The 26006-nt window shown below is 46.3% G+C and overlaps 2 protein-coding genes and 1 long non-coding RNA gene across 4 annotated transcripts; 2 read left to right on the top strand and 1 right to left on the bottom strand.

The window, feature by feature from the left end:
• Positions 1 to 3024: 3024 nt before the first annotated feature.
• POLR1H (RNA polymerase I subunit H) lies at positions 3025 to 7167 on the top strand. 2 transcript variants are annotated; one of them, XM_081183712.1, is made up of 5 exons: positions 3025 to 3116; positions 3901 to 4053; positions 4920 to 5020; positions 5574 to 5683; positions 6938 to 7167. In XM_081183712.1, exons 1-5 carry the CDS (start codon positions 3062 to 3064, stop codon positions 6960 to 6962), a joined length of 444 nt encoding a protein of 147 aa, XP_081039838.1. In that variant the 5' UTR covers positions 3025 to 3061; the 3' UTR covers positions 6963 to 7167. The 2 variants fall into 2 exon arrangements, with proteins under 2 accessions (XP_081039838.1, XP_081039839.1); XM_081183713.1 differs by having other exon boundaries at positions 3102 to 3241.
• A 2349-nt stretch (positions 7168 to 9516) lies between these two features.
• On the top strand, positions 9517 to 18599 carry PPP1R11 (protein phosphatase 1 regulatory inhibitor subunit 11). The gene is made up of 3 exons (XM_081183722.1): positions 9517 to 9768; positions 13545 to 13653; positions 17480 to 18599. The coding sequence occupies exons 1-3, from the start codon at positions 9703 to 9705 to the stop codon at positions 17698 to 17700; spliced, it is 396 nt and encodes a 131-aa protein (XP_081039848.1). The 5' UTR covers positions 9517 to 9702; the 3' UTR covers positions 17701 to 18599.
• LOC308581307 lies at positions 18575 to 20334 on the bottom strand. The gene is made up of 2 exons (XR_014004954.1): positions 19389 to 20334; positions 18575 to 19217 (listed from the first exon to the last, which is right to left on the bottom strand). It is a non-coding gene; the product is annotated as an uncharacterized lncRNA (long non-coding RNA).
• Between the last annotated feature and the right edge of the window lie 5672 nt (positions 20335 to 26006).

Here is a 26006-nt window from a genome sequence, read left to right as displayed (position 1 = left end):
GGTACAAATGGGAATACCCAGAAGGGATCTCATTTACATTCATGAAAAAGAGATACAGGTTGACAACAGAATACTAAGCCAAAGAATTCCTTGAAAAACATAGGAGAGACTTAGACCCTGGACATGACACAAGAACAGACCCAGTAGCAGAACAAAGTGCTGCTCTGGAGCAGCTGTCATTGGAAGGAGCAATAGGTGGAAAAACAGATATTGTAACTGACTCTGAAAATGGCCAATCTTAAAATATTGAGTTGGAATGTTAATGGCTTGAACAGCAAAGCCAAATGTAACAGGATTCAACATGTAATTTTAAAACAAAAGTTGGATATAATTTGTCTTCAAGAAACACACACTGCAAAAAAGCATAAAAAGAGTTTTAATTAATAAAAAATTAGGTTTGGACTTCACCTTGGCGGATAAAGCAAAAAAGAGAGGAGTAATTTTCTACATTAATCCTGCACTCGAACCCAAATTGATTCAGAAGGATGAGAAAGGTAGAATTTTAATAATATAAATAAAAGTTCAGGGAGAGAAGGTAATTTTGGTAGGAATTTATGCCCCCAATGAGAAAAAAGCAGTGGTTTTTTGTTTTGTTTTTAATGGAAACAGAACTACTTGAATTTGCAGATCAGAAGATGATGTTAATGGGAGATTTAAATGGAGTTTCATCATTAGAAAAAGACAGATCAGCCAGGAAAAAAGAGACGAAAGAAGGCAGATTACCAAAGACTTTTTTTGATTTGGCTCAAACTTTGAACTTGATAGATATATGCAGAACAAGACACTGATTTGACAAAGAGTTCACTTATTATAGCCATGTTTATGATAGCAGTTCAAGAACAGACTCTTTATGGATTTCCAAAGAGTTGGAACCTTGAGTTTAAAAAATTGAAATTAACCCCCCCCCAGGAATTTTTCAGATCATAATTCCTTGAAAATGGAAATACAAAAAGAAAGTCATATTTCATTTAGATGGAGATTGAATGAAGACTTATTGATGATCAAAATTTTATGGAAAAAGTTAAAAAGGCCTTGAGTGATTAATTTGAAATAAACATTCAAGGACAGACAAAATTGCAGATGGTCTGGGATGCAAGTAAGGTGGTAATGAGGGGATTGTTTATACAACAAAATTCATTTAAAAAGAAACTGAAAGAAAGAAAGGAAAAATAGATTTTAGATGAAATTGCAGATAAGGAGAAACAACTGTCAAAGAAAGCAAATAAAGAGTCAGTGATTAAAGGGGATCAGAATATTACAAACTCAATATTCTATGATAGTTAATGAATAAATTACTTGGAAAATAAAAAGAATGAAACATAAATACTTTGAGCATGCCAACAAATCAGGAAAACTGCTAGCGTGGCAGTTGAAGAAAAGTGAACAAAAAAACTCCATAAACAAAATTAACATAAATCGAAAGATCACAGATAAGATGAAGGAAATAAGAGCAGCATTTGTAAAATATTTTTCAGAATTGTATAGGAAAGTGAAGGGGAAAATTTCCAAAATAGAGGAATATATTAAAAGCAGTAACTTGCCGAAAATAAGAGGAACAAATGGTGATCTTAAACATGCAAATAACAGCTCAAGATGTGTTGGAGGCAATAAAGTGGACAAAAAAAGGCAGGTCTCCAAGTCCAGATGGATTAACTGCAAAGTATTATTAAAAAATCATGTGAACAATTGGTAAACCCATTGAAAGATGAATTGAAGAAAATGTTTAAAATGACATTTTTTAAAAAACCAGAAGCATTTTTGTTAGGGGTTGTAGGACAAGACCTGCCAACGAAAATAAAGAATTTATCAACAGTGGCAAGAGTCTTGATAGCACAAGGATGGAAGAATGAGGAAACCCCAACAAAGGAACAGTGGCAAGAGAAATTGATGAACTATACAGAATTGGCTAAGCTGACATACAAACTGCGAGATATGGACAGCTGTGACTTTAAAGAAGAATGGGAACTTTTTACAAAGTATTTAAAAAGACAACAAAATGAATTGGACTCCTTGGCAGGTTTTGAATAATCATACACAAATTTATTGATTGATAACATGGTAGATAGATAATATAAGGACTGATATAATTTTATAATATGCAGAGAATAACATGTGTTGAGAAATCAGAGAGGTGCTGAGGGAAATCTTGGGGGGGGGACGGAGGGTTTGATGGGGAGTGGGGGGAAAAGGGGGAAATAATGAATATGATATGTTTTAATATATAGTTATGTTGAAATTGTTAATAATTTTTTTTTTAAAAAAAGAAATTTAATTTTAAAAACAAAATGTTCAAAAATGTTCAAAAAAATGGTCTTATATTGAAGCAGAGTTTCACTCCTTGCCACCAATCCAGTGAGGAGCTTTTACATTCACCACAATCACTTTTCACACCATCTTTGCAATGGCGGTGAATATGGTAGCTTTGGAAAACTGTATTTTCCTGTTGACTATTTATTCTCAGTATACGTAAAATAAATAGCTAGCTGAGAGTAAGCCAGTCCGCCACTAAAATCTGGGACACGGTCATTGCATATTTCCTTTTCCAACCCCATCCATTTTCTTTCTGTGTCACGTTTTTCAAGACTGAGTTTGCCAGGGACAATCTTGTTTTTTAAATTTTTCTTATCGATCTGACAGGTGCTCTGGGATGCATTTGTGGCGGGTGTGTTGAAAGCTGTGCGAAACAAAGCGACAAACAAATAAATAAGCGTTTTTATTGTTTTTGTCATGCATATTTGTGTGTTTTTTTTATTGTACACCGCCCCGTGATCCTCGGATGAAGGGCGGCATTGTAATCTAATAAACACACAAGCAAACAAATAAACCCCAGTTCGGAAAATCCCATCTGGTCTGATCCTATGTGCATTTACTGGAAACCAAAGTGCGCTTGTCGAAGAGCCTTTAATCCTAATGCGCGCGATTCCAGCTGTGAAATGCGAAGACCTCCATGGACGGAGACGCTCTAGCGGTTTCCCTCTGAATCTTTCTTTTTCACCTCGCTAGACTCACGGGCGCTCTAGGCTTCCGAGCTTGTCTCTCCAGGAAATGAAGTGAGTGTTCCATGCCAGCACGTGCGGAATCAGCTGCCCGTGGAACCAGCCGCTCCATCAAACCCAGTAAGAGGACGCGGGAGGGAGCCTGGGGAGAATCGGGCTGCCTGGCGCCTGCCTGATTTGATTTGCAGAGTTCCGGTTCTGTTCCTGTAGGTCTGCTGCTGTAGCCTTAGCGGCTTTAGCGGGGAGTAAGTTCTGACCCAATATATTTATTTATTTATATATATGGTGATATAAAAGAAGTCAGAAAGGAAACTGCTCATTTTGGGGGTTTGAGGACTTTCTCATCTTATTTATTTATTTAACCGCAAGAATACCCGGGATGGGTTTATCCTAGCTGTAACTCCTTATAAGTTTGCTACAATGGCTTCTTGGAGGAATCCGTTTTCAGTTTGCACGATGTACAGTGGTAACTCGGGTTACATACGCTTCAGGTTACATACGCTTCAGGTTACAGACTCCGCTAACTCAGAAATAGTGGTTCAGGTTAAGAACTTTGCTTCAGGATGAGAACAGAAACTGTGCTCCGGTGGCGCGGCGGCAGCAGGAGGCCCCATTAGCTAAAGTGGTGCTTCAGGTTAAGAACAGTTTCAGGTTAAGAATGGACCTCTAGAACGAATTAAGTACTTAACCCGAGGTACCACTGTATGTGATACAGTGAACGATTGTCCAGATAAATGGAGGAGTTAATGGATGGACGGGGACTATATTTAGCTTGGCAGTCACGCAAGGGATACGAGGTACCACAAGCAGCTCCCAAAGCCTTCCTTTCCTAAAGCATTGACATGTGTTTTCACTTGGACTAGCTGATGTTTTCATGACCACGTGTGTGTTTTTCTCCCCGCAGAGTTTCCACTTACTTTTGTCATTATGATACAAGGCAGCTCCTGCTTTGAATCAGAACTCGATTTCTGCCCCGAGTGCGGTACTGTCCTGCCTTTGCCGGGGATTCAGGACAAGGTGACATGCCCCTGTTGCTCTTACTCCATTGATGTGCGAGGTAAGGGCTTTGGTCTCTTCCTGACACATTCTGGGGAAGCCCCAGGCAGACACGTTAGAAATTCCTGAAGGCTGGTGTGGTCATTCAAGAGGTGGGCATAAGTATAATTGTGGGCCTCATCTCTACACTCACCCAACTTCAGATGTGGAGCTGCTATGTAAATACTTATAACACTTTTAGGAATCTTGTCATTAAAAGAGGAGTAGCAATTATGCACCCCTCTTGAAAAGTTTTGGGGGAGGGGTCACCAGTTTTTCTTCCACAAAATTTTGAGTATTTTGAGGTGCCTGCAACAGATTTTGGAGCCAAAAAGAATGGGGACGCTTTCTGTGCTCTCAGATTGGTGAAAGTGTAGAATGGCCTTGTAAATAAACCCACAACAGTTGCTATCCTGCTATTTTAGGGTTGTTCTTTTTACTTCTCTGCTAAGAGGCTGATAGGCTGCATTTCTGTGCTGACTGTGGATGAAGGATTGCCTTCTCCTCTCCACCACAAGCAGTCTAGCATGGAAACCAAATGAACTGTTGGAAGAGGGGCCAGGTGTGTATGAATTGCTGCACCCCTCCTTCATCAGCCTGTTGTCTTGATGCCAGATATTGAGAAGATGAACCCACTCCTTAAGCAGCCAGCATAAGAATGCAGCAGGCTAACAGGAGGGATGGAGCGATCTGTCCCTCAGCTTCTACCTTTCTCAGTTGCCTGTATGGAAGTCCCTACACATGCCTGTTTGGATTTCCTTGACACATGTGGCTGCCAGGTGAGATATTAAATAGAAGGCTGTTGTAAAGAGTATTAGGAGGGACTTTTAAGCTTGCATTTTTGAGTTCTGTTCTCTGTTGTTCCTCATACGTTTGTTCTCTACACAGTTTTTGAGATGCGAATTGTGCATACATCCGTCACGTTCAACAGTGCAGATTCCACCTCTTTGAAGACGGAGGATGAAGGAAGCGCGGTCAAGGGACCATTGGTAAGTGGATGGGGAAATGAAAGTAGGTGTTATACTGGAATGATTCATTTGTCTGTAGCAAAGGCATCCCAAGATCCTTGTTCCTTTAACTCAAATGAGGTAGCTCAGAACTGGTGGGGTGGTATGCAAGTTGTTGTCAGGACAGTGTTGCTGTTCCATGCCTGCAGGTACACTTGTTTACAGTGGACTATATAAAAGAGTACAGAATTTATAATTTGACCCTGCCAACATTAAACTTTTAGATGCACACTTTTAAAATAGGAATTGAGGAGTGTGTGCACAATTTTCTCTTTGAGTTTTGGATTTTCAGTGTGGAACTTAAAACAACAGCAACATACTTTGAATCCTGCCCATGAAATCTGGCTGACATGGTTCCCACATCAGAAAGAAAATGTTGGGGGCAGAATTGTAATTCCCAGATTTGCAATTTAGGTGCTGAGCATGGAATTTTAGATGTCTTTATATTCTTTTTCTGAAGCGGGTTCTCTGAATGAAATTCCAAATGGGGAAACCCACCTCCCGGTCTGAATCTATCCTATGTTTCTCCTCTCAGATTGACAGGAAGTGTCCCCAGTGCGGGAACGAGGGCATGGCATACCATACGCGGCAGATGAGGTCTGCGGATGAAGGGCAGACGGTCTTCTACACCTGCGTTCGATGCAAGTAAGGATAGGCTACTAACAGCTTGTTCATGCCTCTCTTGGACACCCTGTTCGCTTTGTCCATGCTTTGCAAAATATGTTTGTTTGTCCCCTATTGGATTATTAGCACCATGAGCAACCCCGTCCACCCCAACTGATTTGCCAAGAAACATGTGCTACAAACTTTTATTAAGATTGCATCATCCAGCCTGGTTTTGAGACAAAGAACTTGGGTTGCCTTGGTGAATAGCCTCCATTGGTTCTGCTGGGCTTTGCAGTAGGTTTCAACTCTTCTGAGCTGCCTACAAAGGTGAGGAAGTTGCCTTTTCCTGTGTTAGAACATGGGTTCATTTAGTTCAGTGTTGCCTACACCACTGGCCATTGACCATGCTTGCTAGGGCTGATGGGAGTTGTAGTTCAGCAACGTATGGAGCACCAAAGGTTACCCACGCATGGTCTACATTGACTGGTGGCAGCTATCCAGTGTTTCAGATAGGGTATTTGCAGCCCTACCTGGAGAAGTCAGGGATTGAACCTGGACCTTCTCTCTGAGCTATGGCCCTTCTGATTCAGCAGGTATCACTTTCCATTCAGCACCAGCTGGTCTGCAGTGACTGGCATCAGCTCCCCAGATTCTTTCCCAACCCTACATGGAGGTGCTGGAGGTTGAACCTAAGACCTTATGCATGCAGAGCAGTCACTCTTATCGCCATGCCACTGTCCTTTCCTAGGATGAATGCTGGAGATACTGCTTTATGATGGTTCTCATGTTTCTTGGAGAGTAGGTCTCATAAGATGGTATTGAGGGAAGATCTAAATATCTCCATGGCTGTTGCCTTTTGAGGGCCTGTGAGAATCCCATCTCACCCCTGACTTTCCTCAGTACTGTAGCTACATGGATACTACTGGGAGAGGTTGCTTAAGAGTTTTGGAGTGCAAAACTCAAAACTACATTCTCTTTGTCATCCAGTCACCGTTCTCTGTGAGTTGCTTCCGTTGGCAAGTTCCATTGGGGAATGGCCTTACAAATACAGTGGTACCACGGGTTAAGAACTTAATTCGTTCTGGAGGTCCGTTCTTAACCTGAAGCACCACTTTAGCTAATAGGGCCTCCTGCTGCCTCCGCTGCGCAATTTCTGTTCTCATCCTGAAGCAAATTTCTTAACCTGAGGTACTATTTCTGGGTTAGCGGAGTCTGTAACCTGAAGCGTCTGTAACCTGAAGTGTATGTAACCTGAGGTACCACTGTACATATGTATTTGTTTTTCACTTCCAGGTTCCAGGAAAAGGAAGATTCTTGATCGGCTTTACCCAAATGTGTGGGGGACACTGTGTCTGAGGAACTTCACTTCTGAGGGTCATTTTTGTCTAGTTACTATGGCCGTGGAGTCCTTTTTGGGTTCCATGGAAACATTCTGTTACTTGAGATGGGGGATTTTGTGCATAGTGCCTGTAGCTCCCCTTGTAACTCTATGCAGAATAAAGCACTTTATGGTTTTCTTTGCATATGCATCCTATTGTTGGTTTGGTGGTCAATGAGGGAGAGGGGACTGGGTCCTCATGTGGATTATTTCCTGCCTTCTGTACTTTAACTTTTCAGAATACTCTTGGTATTTTATTGGAAACCACCCAGATAGGTGGGGTATAAGAATTAATATTATTACTACTACTACTACTCAAAATCAAAGTGGTGAAGAGCGGCTTTCCCTCATTGAAAGTTTTCTTCTTGGTTATCATGATTCGCATCAGCAGATTGTTACTGAAAGCGCAGAAGCAATGGGCTGCATCTATCGTCTTTTCAGCAGATCCCCAGCCTTTGTCACACTTCATTGCGACCGAGGAAACAGAAGTCAAGGTAGGGTTCTGAAGATGGAAGTTTAAGGCTACACAGCTAGAGGTGGGCTCTGGTCAAAATGGCTTGCAGCCTTAGACTCCTCTACTCGCTCTCTTTCACAGCCCCTACCTTTCTTTCTTCGCCCCTGGCACTTCCAGATGTTATGAAGTACCCTAACTTCCCAATACTACATTCCAAATGAAGAAGATAGTTTTTCTAGGCTCCTCTCTACCCCCAAGGCTGAAAATTATTTGCATAACATATTTTTTATTTAAAAAACCCACAATAATTTATTGTAGATTGATTTTCCACAAAAAACGTCCTTGAGGCAGCATCTGCAAAGTTTTAAATGCAAGCATTTAAACAAATCCAATTAAAATTCCATAAAACAAAAAATAGTCATGATATCTACAGGAGCTGTTGACACTATGACCGTTTCAATGCAGAAACAAAGGAGACTTATTGTGGTGTGAGCTTCTATGGTCTAGCAAAGATTTTTGAATCCACGGAGGCTTAAACCACGATAATCTTAGGGCTTGGTCATGTACACAGAATGCAAGATGGCAGGATCCCCAAGACACCAGGTTTTGGGGAGCCATGGAGGATCACAACATTGGGTGTGAAGTCAAACCACTGGAGAGTTACAGCGCCTGCTGCGGCTGTAGAGACTGATAAGGGAGAGGCCTGTTTTGTTGCAGCTGGGGCAAATGAAGACTGCAGACAGATGGACTGTGCACTGCTGCAGATGCATCATGGCATTTCTTCTCTCTGCGCTCCTCCCAGCGGTCATTTCTCCTCAGATCACTGCTATGGGTACACAACCTGCCTGTCTCCAGGAGCTGTGGTCCTTCACAAACGGTTCCCACAGGCCAGAGTTGATGTTGTCAGCCTTCATGCCACAACTGCTGACATATCTGTAGCGCAGAGTTGGTTTGCCGATGGGCCTGTTGCCCAAAGCCAGCTCCTCGTGGAGCACATCCTTAGGGATCGTGCCATCTTCCATTCTGTGGACCTGGCCGAGCCAGCACAGACGTTGGTTGCCGAGACAGGAGTGCGATCATGCTGGGAGTTTGGGAGAGCACATCTTTGCCAGAGACTATGTGATGCCCAAAATCTTCCTGACGCAGCACATGTGGAAGGCGGCGATCCCTAATGCAGCTATTACAGAGATGTCTCCAAAGCGTGACTGTAGTAATAATAATAATAATAATAATAATTTATTTATATCCTGCCCATCTGGCTGGGTTTCCCCAGCCACTCTGAGCGGCTTCCAACAGAATATTAAAATACAATAGTCTATTAAACATTAAAAGCTTCCCTAAACAGGGCTGCCTTCAGATGTCTTCTAAAAGTCTGGTAGTTGTTTTTCTCTTTGACATCTGGTGGGAGGGCGTTCCACAGGGCGGGTGCCACTACTAAGAAGGCCCTCTGCCTGGTTCCCTGTAACTTGGCTTCTCGCAGCGAGGGAACTGCCAGAAGGCCCTCGGCGCTGGACCTCAGTGTCCAGGCAGAACGATGGGGGTGGAGATGCTCCTTCCGGAATACTGGACCGAGGCTGTTTAGGGCTTTAAAGGTCAGCACCAACAATTTGAATTGTGCTCGGAATAATAATAATATATTTACTTATTTATCCCCCACCCATTTGGCTGGGTTTCCCCAGCCACTCTGGACGGCTCCCAACAAAATATGAAAAATAATGCCTGGCAAAAGCGGAGAGCCAATGCCGAATGACTTCTGCGACCATACAAGCGCAAGCAGACTTTGCTGAGCAAAGGGAAGACCTCTCTCGAAACAGCGCGAGCCCCGAGCCTTCTTTCACTACGCGCGCGCCGGTGCCTCCTGTTGGTTTTCTTGGGTGTTTTTTTTTTTGTTCCTCCTCTTCCTCCTGCCGCGTACGGCGGAAATGACTCTGGGGCCCAGCCGGGGGACCGCTTAACGCGACGGACTCCTGAGCGGAAGTAGGAAGTGGCGGGGCCGGAAGTCGGCTGAGGGAGAGGCTGCTGCACCTGCAGGAGGAGGAGGAGGAGGTGGAGGAGGAAGGGAAAGAACGAAAGAGGGAGAGGAGCTGCGGCGCGTCCGGACAGCTGCCGGCAGGTTTCTCCCGAGGCTGCGAAAGCTCCGGGCGAGGTTTTGGCTTCGGGCCCCTACGAATCCCCGTCCCCCCTGCAACTGGCGCCACGGCGGACAGGGCCGCAGGCAACCGCGCCATGGCGGAGTCCACGACCGCCGTGGGAGCCTCTTCGACGGTCACCGAGACGGAGGTGACGGAGCCGGTGAGGACGGGGAGCCGAGGGAGCGGGCGGGGCGAAGGGGGGTGGGGAGCGGGCGGGCCGGGAGGGGGGCTGCGTTCGGCGCCATGGCAACCGCGGTGATGGAGGTGGGGGGGGGAGGAGGAGGAGCAGCGCCCCCGGTGTCTGGGTCCGGGTCCCCCTCGGTTGCCGTAGCAACCGCCAATGCCTCTGGAAGGGGGGTGAGGCAGATTCACGGAGGGAGTCAGGTGCATCTGTGGGCGTTCGTCATAGCCAGAGGTGGGATGCTCCTTTGAGCGTGCGAGGGTGGGGCATCCAAAGGCTTTGCGCTTTTCCTTTCATCGTTTTCTCTTGTGGGAAGCAGGACGCTGGACCTCTGGTCTGACCATGCAACAGGGCTCTTTTATATATATATAGGGATCCGCACCCTGCGCTTATTTCATCCTGCCCCAAGGAGCTCCCTGCACCCATTTTATCCTCACAGCCAGCCCTGTCAAGTCAAGTACGGCTGGGAGGCCCAAGGTCACACCATGAGCTTTGGTCAGAGTGGGGATTTGAGCCCACATGCTCCTAGTTTTAACGCTCGTAAACTACTGCACCATGCCGACTCTCCTGTGCAAAAAGGATGGCTGCCGCTGCTGCAGGTTTGTGTGAGTCAGCCAGCCTGCTTTTTGCAGAAGTGAAGCCTTTGGCAGCTGTCGTGATGGCCGTGTCTTCCGCTGTAATGCATTTGAATACCAGTTGCTGGGTGTCAGAGTCAAGGTTTTGTGAGCTGGAGAGGGAGCCTGCACAACTTAACCCAGTATTGCATGGTTGTTTTTCATGATGGGCCACATAGAAAAGAATAGATTGCTAAACCACTCAGGTCTCCGGGTCCGCCACCATTATCAGTTGTTTTCTCATTCCCATCTGCCTTGCTTGGCCCATCTCCTGTGCATTTGCAATGGCAGCAGTATCCAAATATATTCAGTGCAGTTAATAAGCAAAGTGATTTAGGCTGCAAAGGCAACAGCAAATAGATAAGCGGAAGGTGCTTAAGTGGATAAGTGGGGACAGGCTGTAGCTCAGTGGTAGAGCATCTGCTTTGCATGCAGAAGGTTGCAGATTCAATCCCTGGCATGTCCAGATAGGACTGGAGTAATAACCCTGTCTGAAGCCCCAGAGAGCTGCTGCCAGTCAGTGCAGGTGGTATTGAGCTGGATGGACCAATGGTCTGACTCGTGATAAGGCAGCTTCCTGTGTTCCAGCTACAGTAAGAAAGAATCAAAAGTGCTTTTATAGGTACTTGGTTGTAAGCACTGTGACAGCTTGGTTCAGAGGAAGGCAGCATGGACAGTTAGCAGTACTGAAAGACTGGGAGTTGGGAAAGCATGTGGTAATAATAATAATAATAATAATAATAATAATAATAATAATAATAATTTATTTATACCCCGCCCATCTGGCTGAGTTTCCCCAGCCACTCTGGGCGGCTTCCAATCAAGTATTAAAAACAACACAGCATTAAATATTAAAAACTTCCCTAAACAGGGCTGCCTTAAGATGTCTTTTAAAGATAGGATAACTGCTTATTTCCTTCACATCTGAAGGGAGGGTGTTCCACTGGGCGGGGGCCACTACCGAGAAGGCCCTCTGTCTGGTTTGCTGTAACCTCACTTCTCGCAATGAGGGAACCACCAGAAGGCCCTCGGTGCTGGATCTCAGTGTCCAGGCTGAATGACGGGGGTGGAGACGCTCCTTCAGGTATACAGGACCGAGGCCGTTTAGGGCTTTAAAGGTCAGCACCAACACTTTGAATTGTGCTCGGAAATGTACTAGGAGCCAATGCAGATCTCTCAGGACCGGTGTTATGTGGTCCTGGCGGCTACTCCCAGTCACCAGTCTAGCTGCCGCATTCTGGATAAACTGCAGTTTCAGGGTCACCTTCAAAGGTAGCCCCACTCTTCCAAGTACCTGAAGGGCTGTCACACAGAAGATGTCAAAGGCTTGTTCTCTGGTTCCCCAGACGGCAGAGCTAGATCTAATGGTTTTGTTACAGATTTTCATTAAACGTTAGGAGAAACAATAGGAGAGCAGTTCAGCAGTGGAGCCAATTGTCTATGTCGTGATGGGTGCTCTCTATCTCAGAAACTAAACAGCTCTGTATATTCTGTATTAAGCAAGGGGTTGGGCTGGACTGCCTGCAAGGTTTGTTCTAGCTTTAATTCTATGGAACAGTTTACAAAAGCTAAGTAGGCCGTAATGCAAAGCCCACTGAATCTGCTGGGTATCAGAGTCACTTTTCACAGATTTTGGAAAACAAACCAGCTGTAGAAGGGAAACTGGCAACCTAAGGAGTGGGAATGGAAAGCAAGGAAGGTTCAGAGGGATTAAATAAAACACATTTTAAATTTCAGCACAAAACAAGCAGGTTGATAAACAATTGCATGTCCCACTATGTGTAGATCCTGTGTGGCATTGTGGTCTTCCTTCCCATTGTTTCTAAAATATTCCCAGCTGTTAATGGAATATTTATTCCATGCCCATAATTGCTTAGCTGGTGACCTCCTTCATCCAGTCTTCTGCCATCTGCCTAGTTCAAGAAGTAGTAGCTCTCTCTCTCTCTCTCTTTCCTGACAAGCTCCATCCACTCTGTACTATGGTGCCGTCATGCCCCACAACAATGTGAGTGCAGCCACTACAATGTCTGCTTCAGCCTACTCCACCTACCTCTATCAGGAAATTTCACAGACTTGTAAAAATGAAACAAAAATGCAGAACCAGTTTATGGGTTTGGTGCAAGTTCTTTTTCCTTCTCACCAGAGCAGAAGTGAGAGCTGCCCAGTGAAGAAATCCAGGATTTTAGCTTACCTGTGATTAGACGTTTGTGTGTTTCTTTACTTCTTGCTGCCCCTCCAAAAGATGGCAGCAAAGACACAGTACAGTGGATTTGCCAATACTGTAAAAGTAATGGATTCATTCTTTAACACTCCTTAATAAAAGCACTGAACTTGATATACGCAGACGATGCAGCATGAGACACAAATTAAGATAGGGAGCATTCCTAACATTTTCAAAATTCAGAATCATGGCTGATTTTGAAAGTAGTTGGGGATTATAAATGGGTTCTGCAGATCTGACTGCCATTTCCTTTACAGCAAAGTGTCAGTGGTTGCCCTTGCCTTTCACTGGTTTCATGGCAAATCTTACTACTGGTCATCAGGGTGCTGCAAGACTATTGCTTTTGCTACAACGAACTGGCATGGCTGTGCTTTTGAAAATGGTTACATATAAATATACTGAAATGTAATGTGTTGCTTTACAGTACTGTACTGCTGCATGTTAAATTGCAGGCTGGCTGGTGCTTTTTACGGTGGTGCAAAGAAAATGCAAATCTGATCCCTAGAGCCTGAGATCATATTACTTATAGCTGCAGTTAAATCTTGGGTTTCTCAATTGATTTCTTTGGGCAGCCTCCCATTTCTGCCCCAGGGGATATTTAAAAATGGCTGGAAACAGTCTGCACAGGCAGTCAGGCACGCCTCTGCAGGCCTTTTTCTTATTTCTGTGGGAAGGCCTGTGACATGAGGATATTGTCATATTGGCTTGATGAGAGGAAGAGGAGCCTCTGCAATTGTACATGGATTTACTATTGGCAGAGGCCAAGAGTTCCTAGGCAGACATGCTGATGCGGAAAGTGTTCCTGGAGGACTCGAGTTTTTGACAATCAGGTACTCGTGTATTGAATGGGGGAATCGGCATACCATTTTCTGTTACGCATGAGACAATCTTCTCCCTGTTTCTCACCATTACATTCACAGGAGAATCGCAGCCTCACCATCAAACTGAGGAAACGGAAACCGGCCAAGAAAGTGGAATGGTCAAGTGACACGGTGGACAATGAGCACTTGGGACGCAGATCTTCCAAATGTGAGCCACGCTTCCACCTGTCTCGGCTACTTTGAGAGACCGACTCCTCACTATACAGTGGTACCTCGAGTTACAAACGCCTCAGGTTACAAACGCTTCAGGTTACGAACTCCGCTAACCTGGAAGAGTTACCTCGAGTTGAGAACTTTGCCCCAGGATGAGAACAGAAATCGTGGCAGTGGCAGCAAGAGACCCCATTAGTGAAAGCACGCCTCTAGTTAAGAACAGTTTCAGTTTAAGAATGGACCTCCAGAACGAATTAAGTTCATAACTAGAGGTACCACTGTATTCTCATTGTATCCCCAGAGGGCCTCCCCCATGAACCCATCTCCCTGGTTCTGTGGTGAGATCACGGAGTCTGCTAGCCAAGTTCCTGTCATGCTGCCTTTTGTTCCCGGCATTCACCAGCACTTGTCCCCCAGCTGCCATCGTTTCTTATGTCCTTTGGTGTGCACAGCAGTACAGTGTGGCATGTAAACTTAGTAACCTGGAACAGCCGGGAAGCTGGGTGCCCAATGCTCCCAATCCAATAGGCTCAGCAAGCCAGATGTCGTCTGTGGATCACCTGTTGAGGAGTCATAGCTTTAGGGATGTACAGTGGTACCTTGGGTTACATACGCTTCAAGTTACAGACTCCGCTAACCCAAAAATATTACCTCAGGTTAAGAACTTTGCTTCAGGATGAGAACAGAAATCGTGCTCCGGCGGCATGACGGCAGCTGGAGGCCCCATTAGCTAAAGTGGTGCTTCAGGTTAAGAACACACCTCCGGAACGAATTAAGTACAGTGGTGCCTCGCAAGACGAAATTAATCCGTTCGGCGAGTCTCTTCGTCTTGCGGTTTTTTCGTCTTGCGAAGCACGGCTATTAGCGGCTCTTAGCGGCTATTAACGGCTTACAGTGGTGCCCCGCAAGACGAATGCCTCACAAGACGGAAAACTCGCTAGACGAAAGAGTTTTCCGTTTTGGAGGTGCTTCGCAAAACGAATTTCCTATGGGCTTGCTTCGCAAGACGACAATGTCTTGCGAGTTCCTGCTGGGTTTCCCCCCCCCCTTTTCTAAGCCGCTAAGCCACTTATCAGCTGATCCGATCAGCAGATAAGCCGCTAAAAGCTGCTAATAGCGCTAATCCGCTAATCCTTCAATGGGCTTGCTTCGCAAGACGAAAAAACCGCTAGACGAAGAGAATCACAGAATGGATTCTTTTCGTCTTGCGAGGCACCACTGTAGCGGCTTTAAGAAAAAGGAAACAAACTCGCAAGAACTCGCAAGACGTTTCGTCTTGCAAAGCAAGCCCATAGGGAAATTCGTCTTTCGGAACGACTCAAAAAACAGAAAACTCTTTCGACTTGCGCGTTTTTCGTCTTGCGAGGCATTCGTCTTGCGAGGTACCACTGTACTTAACCTGAGGTGCCACTGTATTTGGCTAGTTAGCCACCATTTTATTATTGTTGTTCCATTTTTATTCTGTACTTTCCTAAAGCATTTAGGACAGTGTATATGGTTCCTCTCTTCTCCCCGTTCCTTCTAAAACCTGGCCACACCCATTTAATTCTTTTATCCTTACAAACAACTTTGTGAGGTAGGTTAGTCTGAGAGTCGGTAATTGGCCTGAGACAAAGATTCATGGCCAAGTTCTGATCTGAGCCCAGATTTCCTCGGTCCCAGTCCGTCACTCTCAGCTTCGCTATTAGCTCTCAACTTTATAGCAATTGTGGTAGTAGAAATGCTTGGGGGGGGTTATTTGTCTGCTGATGTTTGGGAGCAGTTTGGCACAAGGGTGACCAGCTGGTGGTTCTAGGCAAGATCTGAGTCTGGGGCAACTTTATTCCCTCCCTCCCTTTATTCTAGCTCTCTTTCCACCCCATATCCACTGGCAGCTCTCCCTAATTTTAATCAAGGTGTATAAAGGTTTTCCTACTGGAAAAGGGAAGCAAAAGCTTTAAGAAGCAAAATATGCCATATCTCAATGCACTGACATGTATATATGCATAGATGTTTGTATTTGCTGCCAAGTCTGCGAAGCCCTTTCTGCTAGATGCACCAGGTCTACTATAGCACCTGTCTACTCATGAGGGGCTGCCTTTGATTGGCAAGGCACTCTTCTGGCCTGACACTACTGTCTGGAGGGCTACATGGACCATGAAAAGACCACAGTTTGTCATCCCTGTTCTAGTGTATTGGAATGGCAGTATCGGTTGTGATTTATGTGTGAGGAGGCCTGTAGACTAGTGCAGGTGAGATTTCCCTGGTATGTTTACTTGCGGGTAAACTCCTGTGTGATTTTGTATCCTGGCCCAGCCACTATAATCTCACCCCACATTAGCCAGCATCCCCTGAAAATGGCTGATTGCCGTCTTCTAATAATATGCTTATTGAATATGAGTCAGCAATAGGCTCGTGGGTGGCCACTTTGAGAACAGGATGCCTGCCGGGTCTGGAACAGAGCGCGGTGGCAGGAGGAGGCCACGGAGAATAAAACTGCATCACAGTACCTGCGAGATTTTCCAGGGCACAAGCTGTGTGCAGTCATTAGGGGCAAACATTATACACTCAAGAGTGCATGAAACAACAATGTAATGAAGTGTTAGAGGGAAGGAACCAGCATATAGACTGAGAAGTGAGGGGTAATACAGACAGGTGGAGAAAAGGTGTGTTTGTGTGTGTATGGTGCTGGGCATTTGTTCTTGATCTTGCCATTCTTATGCTTGAATGTCAGTTGTGGGCCGAATCCAGTGCTCTCCTTTGCACGGATGTAAAGGATGCGCCACTTTGATCCAGTTTCAGTCAACAGAATGGGGTTGGAGACCATTTTTTGCTGGTTCCTCCTCTTTCCTCATCCCCTCTCTAGTGCCCCCCAGAACAGAATCTGCTCCAGATGGTTTGGGGATCCTTCAGCACAGCATGGGAGGTTGCTGAAGGCAGCAGAAGGGGGGGGGATCACTAACAATGGCCTCCCTTCCCATTCACCTGACGGGAGCCTCCGCTGGATCAGAGAGTCTTCCGTCATTGCAAGGAATGTTGCTGGACACTGCTTAACAGGTTTTATAAGGAAGAGGTGAAGGTGGAGGTAGAAAGCTTTAAGGCTGCTTGACTCAGCCATAGCCTTCCTTCCTGGGGGGATACCTCTGGCTGCAGTAGGCCTTATTCTAGGAGAGAATCCTTCCTTCATTCCTCTGTCTTCACATGCAAGGAGTGGAGAAGCCTGACAGTAGATTTTCTCATCCTTTTGGCCTCTGCTTCTGTGCCTGTCCACTGGCTCCCTGGCCACACCTGAAGGAGAGAGAGTTGAATTGCTCACTCTGACAACGCAGGTTCAACACCTGCAGCCGACATTGCGCAGGAGATAAATCTTCTGTGGCTGTCTGAAAGATGTCCACGTGGGTGAATTACTGGTAGATGAGAGGGTTTGCTCCTTTGCTCCCAAAGGATATTGATCATTGGCAGGCTGTTGTCTGATTCTCTCTCCCTTCTCCCTCTGCCCCTCTTTTCCTTCCTTCCTTATGCCTTTCCCTTTACGCTCTTCTCCCTAATGCTCTACTACCCTGTAATTGCTGTTTCCTCTCTTACATCATGATGCACTTTTTCTTTTTCCTCTCCTCCTACATATTCTCTTTATCCCTGTTTCCCCTCCTGCTTAATGATTCTCCTCCATCCCATTTTCCCACCCTGTCTCTTCTTAAACCCCACCCTTCTTTCCACATCATGACCCTCCACACACTGGATGATGACCCATATTCTTAAACCTTCCCTCCCTCCCTCTCCCATCTTCCTTACCTTGACGTCTCTCACCATCTTGCTTCTGAATGCTCTCTGTCCCGACACAGGCTGCTGCATCTACGAGAAGCCGCGGGCGTTTGGCGAGAGCTCCACAGAGAGCGAAGACGAGGACGACGAAGGTTGCGGCAACGCCCACTGCATCCGGGGCCACAAGAAAGGCCAGCACGGGAAGGGGCGGGGCAAAGCGGGAGACCCCAGCCCGTCGGAGAGCAGCCCCCAGAAGTCGGAGCCACCTGACCAGAACCACGCCGGGGCGATGCAGCACTGAACCCCTCCCTGCCACGGGGCGGAGGAGGGCAGCCCCAGCTTCCACCCCAAACAGGGACTGACGCTGCCCCAACTCAGGGGCAAGGGGGAGGGAGGGGAGGGCCCGCACAATCAGCTACCCGTCCGTCTTGTGCCGACGCTGGTGCTGCCTCGGTCCGAGGGGAGGGGGAGGGAGGAGAGGGGAGGGCACGTGCATCCAGCTCCCCACCTGCCTTGTGCCAGAGCTGCTACTGTTGTCTATCTGTCCATCCGTGGCTGGTGAGTCCGTCTGGTGACACCCATCCTCACTCCACCCAACGTGGAATGTAGAAAGAGAGAGAGAGCCCGGTGGGTTTCTTGGCTGAATTTCTGTCCCCCATGCTTCTTCATTAAATATTTGCATCAGTGATAAACAAGGTGGGAAACGGGTGCTGCTTCAGAAAAGGGTGGCGATGGAGCTGTGCCCGAGCTCCTGTCGGACATGCACGCCCTCTCGCCCCCTGTTCCCGGCTTTGAGTGCCCCTCCGTTTTCTGCCTGTACACCTCCTCCCCTTGTCCTTCCCCAGCAATTTCCTTCCCTAATCAGCCCAGTTCTAACCCTCAATGAAGTTCATTCTCTCTCACTCTCACCCTGCCCTCTCTGATCCCTGATTGTCCCACCCCCACTTCTCTCCCCCCCCCCCGTACCCCACTCTTGGCCTCCCCACCGCTGCAGGGCCACTGCTTCTGACACACGGCTGCCTCGAGGGTGCAGCTATGGGGTTTCCCCACCATCCTAAACTTTTCCAGGAGCCCTCGGTTCCTCCTCCGCACTGCTACAACAACTGTGATTGGTTGTCTTCAGTTTTGTCTTTCTAAGAGCGCACCCTTCCCTTCCACGGTTCATTTTTTTAAAAAAAACACCAAAACAAAACCCAACAATGTTTGTTTTTCATTATGTTATGGAAGGCTGCGATATATTTTCTTTTAAGTGGGGCTGGGGAGAAAAGGAAGGAAATCAGGGTGGGTGCACCTAACTCGTGAGGTGGTGGGTGGGGGCTCAGAAACTGGTGCTGGAGTTGGGGAAGAGGCGTTGTGGATGTGGAAGGCGGCTGAGAATTATGTGCTGTGGTAGGACTCTGGCATCTGCCCAGGGTGCAGGGTTGGTCCTCATTTGGAGAAGGTCCACGATCGAATAAAACAGATCCTGATCAGCTTTCACGGTGAAGTGGAACGTCAGCAGAAGGTGGACTTCATGACCTTGCGTGAAGAATACCAGCCTTCTGTTGACTTTCCATCCTCTGGCTGCAGAATCATATTGAACAAGCTCCCCCCTCCCCTCCTGAAATCTTGCATGACCGCAAAGGGATTGTGGCATTGCAATGTGAGACAGGGGCACCTTCCCTTGCATGACTCACAGATCACTCTGTCACCCTCCCTGCCCGTGGTTTCAGGAAAAAAGTCCTGGGCTGAATTTTTCAGTTCTCTGTTTTGTACAGCCTCGAACCCTCTCTGGCCCCTGTACGCCAATGTTGGCTTGCTTCTAATTACCGTATTTTTCTCTCTATAACACGCACCCGACCATAACACGCACGTAGTTTTTAGAGGAGGAAAATCCGTAGGCATGCCACCCGTAGGCATTTCCTCCATAACACGCACAGACATTTCCCCTTACTTTCTAGGAGGAAAAAGGTGAGTGTTATGGTGCAAAAAATACAGTAAACGCCGCACTACCCCAGAGAACCACATGGCAAATCGTTTCCCACAAGGTTTCGAGCAAGTTAGGGGACCTCTGCCTGGTTTGGAGAAATCAGCAGCACTTCTCCAGCTTCCGATGGCTGAGGCATAGGCCTGTCTGAATTAAAACAGGCACACGTCGCACTCTGATCTGAAAAGATTCTCTATCAGGGAGTGAACGCAAGTGGTGCACGGTTGCTCTCAAAGCTTACCCCCTCCATTTCTGCATCAGTCACTCTTTTGAGCAAGAACACATTGCAGAGCAGGAGATGGGAGGTGCAATGGGCTGCTGCTGCCGCCACCTCCTCTCTCAGCAAGTGCTTTGGGTTCAGGGAAGCCTCTTGACAAATTTCTTTTGTGCAGCACGCTTTCATTCCCGTTGCACGGTGTTCAGATTGCCTGATGGGTAAAGTGGGCCTAACCACCCTCTTTTGTGATAGCCTTCCATAGCAGGCACAATTTGGCCCAAATCAAGGGAAAGTCGGGGGTGTGGGGCTTGAGGATTTCATCACCTGGGGTCCTACGTTCCTCCAATAAGTTGAACACAGTTTGGGAGCAACTACGCTAGGGTAAGCCACAGATTTCTGTACACAGGCAGGGTGAGGAACTTCATAGGTGAGTCATGACTCTGGTGTTATTATTGGCCTGTCTTGTTTGGATGAAGGAAATGCGACATGTTTCGCTGGTCCATTTTGGGCACTTCCTCTGTTGGCCTTGGAAGTGCCTATTGGCCACAAGACGGGAGGCTGAGCAAGTGGGACCGCTGAGCTTGTAGCCACACGTAGTTGCTCTACAAATAATAAGCATCCCCATTTACCAAAGAAAGGAAAGAAAAAAGGGGGCCAATGCTCCTTAGTGAAGCTGCTTTCTCTCCTGCCTTGCCCTAGGAGGAAAATTAGATGCAACACCTTAAGAAGGTGCCTCCGGAGTTTAAAATACAAATACAGTGGTGCCTCGCAAGACGAAAATAATCCGTTCCGCGAGTCTCTTCGTCTAGCGGTTTTTTTGTCTTGCGAAGCAACCCTATTAGCGCTATTAGCGGTTTAGCGGCTATTAAAGGCTTAGCAGCTTAGCGGCTACAAGGCTATTAGCGGCTTAGAAAAGGGGGGGGGAGCGAAAAAAATCGCAAGACTCGCAAGATGTTTTCGTCTTGCGAAGCAAGCCCATAGGGAAATTCATCTTGCGACGTGCATCGAAAAATGGAAAACCCTTTCGTCTAGCGGGTTTTTCGTCTTGCGAGGCATTCGTCTTGCGGGGCACCACTGTACCTGCGGGTTTGTACAGAAATCTTTGCTTCCTTGGTCACTCCAGTAGCCCTAAGTCCTGTGTTGCTCAGCCGGCTTATAAGATACGCACCCATCTCAAATGTATTGCAACCCCAAATGCCAAATTTTGTCAAGCTCATTACAAATGGCATACATTACGCAAGTGTTGTGATTATTTGATACACCAATTAAATTCTGGTTCGTTTAAACACAGTTGCCATTTAGCAGATGCGCTGAGGGATGAGTCGAGACCTTGCTGCCTCTAGCATGCTGGGGTGTGTGTTCCTAACACGGTAACAAGCAATGGGCCTTATGGACAACTTGCATACAGGGTGACGAGAGGAAACTGAATGATATCCTTCAGCCTAGCCATTTGTAATTCCTCTTACCCACCCTCTCCAGCCTCAGCAGGCAATGTGTTCACTTTTAAAGCTTATTTCTGCAACACTGAGGACTGGGGACATGCTTTTATTTTATTTTTTAAAATTAAAACTAGATCTCACGTATCTGAGAGGTGCCTCTTTTCATTTTGCAAGCTGCATTATATAAATTCACAGTGAAACAGAGGCAGCCTGAGTTATGGTTTGAAGGCATATGCTGTAACAGTTCTGGTGTTGTTGTTTTCTGCACGGAAAACCACATTTATTTAATCTGAACCACTTGTATGGTTCACAGTGCTGGGAACAATATGTGTGCTCTCTCGAGTTTCACAGAAGAAACGCGCTCAAGGAATAAAACTTCAAATCACGAATGAGGCAATGCTGTTAAATGAGCTGACCACTAGAGGGCAGGTAATGGTGTTTAAAGTACCTGCTTCTGTTTTATTAGGCCATGCTAACCCCTTAGCTTCCTTCAGTGGTAGTTTGTTAAAACAAGAACCTGAGAAGAACCATGCTGGATCAGGCCCAATGGTCCGTCAAGTCCCGCCTCCTTTACCCAAAGTGGCAGGGGAAGCCCACAAACAAGATGTGAGCAAAAGGGAATTCTGCAGTTTCCAGCTATATGCCTCCAACCATGTCTGGGTAGCAGCCAACTTGTCACATGGGTCTAAAACACACTTTTCCTAAGGTGATATATATATCCTCATGGGATATATATGAGACCTTCCTAGTCTTTCTTGCTGCATTTGATTTAGAAGGGACAACAGTGCACCCACCCACAAACATAAAAGCTGTAGCTCCGTAAAAGAGCTCAGATCTTTCATGAGGAAAGACCTAGGCTTGCGATTAAAAGATCTGAAGGGGCAGGGCTGGTAAAGATGCGATATGGACTTGTTCTTGCCCACCATAATAAAGCGGTTTGAGATCTTTACACCAAAGCAATTGCAGAAGGCTTTTGGGGAAAAGGTCTTGAAGGACATCCTTTTATTCCCTGGTCTGGGAGTGGGTGGTTTATGAACAGATCGGTGCATATCCTGCACTTCGGCTGGGGGACCCTAGAAATTGTACACCAAATGTGTCTGGTTCCCATTTTTTGCATCATTTATTCTGCAGTTACCATTTTGCATAAACACTTGGCTAGTCAAATTTCAAACAGCGCCTCTGGCTTCTGATAGGCACACCCAATTCCAAGTATGTCATAGGGCTAGAAACGTGGTTTAAAATTAGGGTTGTTTCTAAGGAATGCCCTGCTTCCACACCATATATTCCCCAGCAGCTGTACAAACCAGGAAAGGGGAGTTTCATTCAGAAGAAAGTGTGGTTATATCGTGCCTGAAAAGTAGGCTGCTGGTAAAGATAATAGGAGCAAGAACATTAAAAAGTTGGAGAGGCAGTAAAAAGGAGAGAAGCAAGTCCCATCCATTTCTTTTCCTGATAGGCTTGTGTGCTGCAAAAAGCTTGGGTAACAGTAGAATCATAGAGTTGGAAGAGACCACAAGGGCCATCGAGTCCAACCCCCTGCCAAGCAGGAAACACCATCAGAGCACTCCTGACATATGGTTGTCAAGCCTCTGCTTAAAGACCTCCAATGTAGGAGACTCCACCACACTCCTTGGCAGCAAATTCCACTGTCGAACAGCTCTTACTGTCAGGAAGTTCTTCCTAATGTTTAGGTGGAATCTTCTTTCTTGTAGTTTGGATCCATTGCTCCGTGTCCGCTTCTCTGGAGCAGCAGAAAACAACCTTTCTCCCTCCTCTATGTGACATCCTTTTATATATTTGAACATGGCTATCATATCACCCCTTAACCTCCTCTTCTCCAGGCTAAACATGCCCAGCTCCCTTAGCCGTTCCTCATAAGGCATCGTTTCCAGGCCTTTGACCATTTTGGTTGCCCTCCTCTGGACAAGTTCCAGTTTGTCAGTGTCCTTCTTGAATTGTGGTGCCCAGAACTGGACACAGTACTCCAGGTGTGGACTGACCAGAGCAGAATACAGTGGCACTATTACTTCCCTTGATCTAGATGCTATACTCCTATTGATGCATCCCAGAATTGCATTGACTTTTTTAGCTGCCGCGTCACACTGTTGGCTCATGTCAAGTTTGTGGTCAACCAAGACTCCTAGATCCTTTTCACATGTACTGCTCTCAAGCCAGGTGTCACCCATCTTGTATTTGTGCCTCTCAATTTTTTTGCCCAAGTGCAATGCTTTACATTTCTCCCTGTTAAAGTTCATCTTGTTTGTTTTGGCCCAGTTCTCTAATCTGTCAAGGTCGTTTTGAAGTGTGATCCTGTCCTCTGGGGTGTTAGCCACCCCTCCCAGTTTGGTGTCATCTGCAAATTTGATCAGGATGCCCTTGAGTCCATCATCCAAGTCATTGATAAAGATGTTGAATAAGACCGGGCCCAAGACAGAACCCTGTGGCACCCCACTAGTCACTCTTCTCCAGGATGAAGAGGAACCATTGATGAGCACCCTTTGGGTTCGGTCAGTCAGCCAGTTACAAATCCACTGAGTGGTAGCATAGTCAAGACCGCATTTTACCAGCTTCTTTACAAGAATATCATGGGGCACCTTGTCAAATGCCTTGCTGAAATCAAGGTAGGCTACATCCACTGCGTTCCCTTCATCTATTTTCCCCCTGTCTGTCCGTTTTCCATTCATGCTGTCTGCCACATCTCCCATTGTAGATTAGTTGCATTTTCTCATTCTCTTCCCCTATCCCCAATTTGTTACAGGCCCAATTAACGACATCATGGATAGGCAGAAAGTAGATTGGGATCCATCAGTAATCTCTGGTGATTTTCTACAGATCTGCAAGAATTTCTAGTTTCCAATTGTTTAGCAACAGTGAGAACAAAACTACTCTCCCCCCCCCCCCAGCTGAATTGGGCTGCTCAAATGAAGAAAGTCAGCTGGGAGTGGACTTTATGGGGAAAGACTGTGAGCACAGTTCGATTCTGGCGCTAAGAATAAATTCCTAGGCTCAGGATGAGATGCTCACAGGCATCCTCTAATTTTAACAGTATGCTCCTTCCATCTTGACTGCTTTAAATCTTAGGGTCCTGAATTTGGGCTGGACGACATCTGGTTTTCAACACTGTGATATATCACCAGCTAAACATGGTGATTTTTGCATAGTTTGAGCACACACACACAAGGGCTGGGCAAGATATCAATACATGGTCATAAATACTGTACAGTGGTACCTTGGGGGACTCGGGTGGCGCTGTGGGCTAAACCTCAGCGCCTAGCACTTGCCGATCGCATGGTCGGCGGTTTGAATCCCCACGGCGGGGTGCACTCCCGTTGCTCGGTCCCAGCGCCTGCCAACCTAGCTGTTCGAAAGCACCCCCGGGTGCAAGTAGATAAATAGGGACCGCTTACTAGCGGGAAGGTAAACGGCGTTTCCGTGTGCGGCTCTGGCTCGCCAGAGTAGCTTCGTCACACTGGCCACGTGACCCGGAAGTGTCTGCGGACAGCGCTGGCCCCCGGCCTATAGAGTGAGGTGGGCACACAACCCTAGAGTCTGTTAAGACTGGCCCGTACGGGCAGGGGTACCTTTACCTTTACCTCACCTTGGGTTATATACGCTTCAGGTTACAGACGCTTCAGGTTACAGACTCCACTAACCCAGAAATAGTACCTCGTGTTAAGAACTTTGCTTCAGGTTGAGAACAGAAATCGTGCTCCGGCGGCGCAGCAGCAGCAGCAGGAGGCCCCATTAGTTAAAGTGGTGCTTCAGGTTAAGAACAGTTTCAGGTTAAGAACGGACCTCCGGAACGAATTAATTACTTAACCCAAGGTACCACTGTAGGTTTGAAGTCCACATTGTGGTAACAGTTTCATAATATTCAACATGGCTATATATATGTGGAACGCCCTCACTTCAAACGTCAAGGAGTTAAAAGAATCACACAACTTTTAGAAGACATCTGAAGGCAGCCCTGTATCGGGAGGTTTTTAATGCTTGATACTTTTATCATGTTTTAGGCATGCTGTAAGCCACGCAGAGTGAATGAGGAAACAGCCAGATGGGTGGGGTATAAATAAAATTATTATTACTATTATTATTAGAGAATCACAATGTGTGGGGGTGCTATGTAAAAAATGGTGAAGTGGGAAAAACCGTGAAGCCAGTCGTCACTTCTCTCATGATTCCTTCTGCCTCTGCCCTCTATGTAGTTACATCCTTATTGCAGACATTGTGATATATTGGTATATTGTGATATTTAGCTGGTGATATATCACAATGTTGAAAGCCAGACATCTCTCAGCCCTAACACACATCATGATTCATAACATATTGCCAGGTCAAAAATTATGAAACCGATACCACAATTTACACTTCAAACCTGTTTTGGATGATATATTGATATATCCCCCAGCCCTAGTCCTGATTTAAAAAACAAAGTAGATTCAACAAGCCTGAAATCGACTCACTCCTGAAGTGTGTGGCCAAAAGGCCGAGGAATCTTTAAACTGCCCTGCTAATGCAGGGTGTGTGTGGCAGTTTTACCTGTCAAAATTCTGCCTGCAGTGCCATCGTTAAAAGGCACAGGAAGCTTTGGGGCAGGATGGGGGAGAGGGAACCCTAGTTTTTAGAAATCATTCCTCAATACAGTGGTACCTCGGGTTACATACGCTTCAGGTTACATACGCTTCAGGTTACAGACTCCACTAACCCAGAAATATTACCTTGGGTTAAGAACTTTGCTTCAGGATAAGAACAGAAATCGTGCAGCAGCGGCAGCAGGAGGCCCCATTATCTAAAGTGGTGCTTCAGGTTAAGAACAGTTTCAGGTTAAGAACGGACCTCCGGAACAAATTAAGTGCTTAACCCGAGGTACCACTGTATGCACAAATGATTCTTATGCACTCTGCAAACAAACATCTGTTAAAAGATATAACCTTGCTTGGCTCCAAACGTGGCTGTATCCCCAACAACACCTGTAAAAGTGGTTG

This window comes from Podarcis bocagei, assembly GCF_964188305.1.
Source record: "Podarcis bocagei genome assembly, chromosome: 2".
Classification (NCBI taxonomy): domain Eukaryota; kingdom Metazoa; phylum Chordata; class Lepidosauria; order Squamata; family Lacertidae; genus Podarcis; species Podarcis bocagei.
This window is presented reverse-complemented; position numbering and strand designations above follow the sequence as displayed.

What these genes read in the sequence shown, in the direction of transcription:
- POLR1H (XM_081183712.1), top strand. Translation starts at nt 3,062, where the DNA reads ATGCCAGCACGTGCGGAATCAGCTGCCCGTGGAACCAGCCGCTCCATC. An exon ending in TTACTCCATTGATGTGCGAG is followed by an intron (nt 4,054 to 4,919) that starts GTAAGGGCTTTG and finishes TTCTCTACACAG; the next exon opens with TTTTTGAGATGCGAATTGTG. An exon ending in TACACCTGCGTTCGATGCAA is followed by an intron (nt 5,684 to 6,937) that starts GTAAGGATAGGC and finishes TTTCACTTCCAG; the next exon opens with GTTCCAGGAAAAGGAAGATT.
- PPP1R11 (XM_081183722.1), top strand. Translation starts at nt 9,703, where the DNA reads ATGGCGGAGTCCACGACCGCCGTGGGAGCCTCTTCGACGGTCACCGAG. An exon ending in AGACGGAGGTGACGGAGCCG is followed by an intron (nt 9,769 to 13,544) that starts GTGAGGACGGGG and finishes TTACATTCACAG; the next exon opens with GAGAATCGCAGCCTCACCAT. An exon ending in GGGACGCAGATCTTCCAAAT is followed by an intron (nt 13,654 to 17,479) that starts GTGAGCCACGCT and finishes GTCCCGACACAG; the next exon opens with GCTGCTGCATCTACGAGAAG.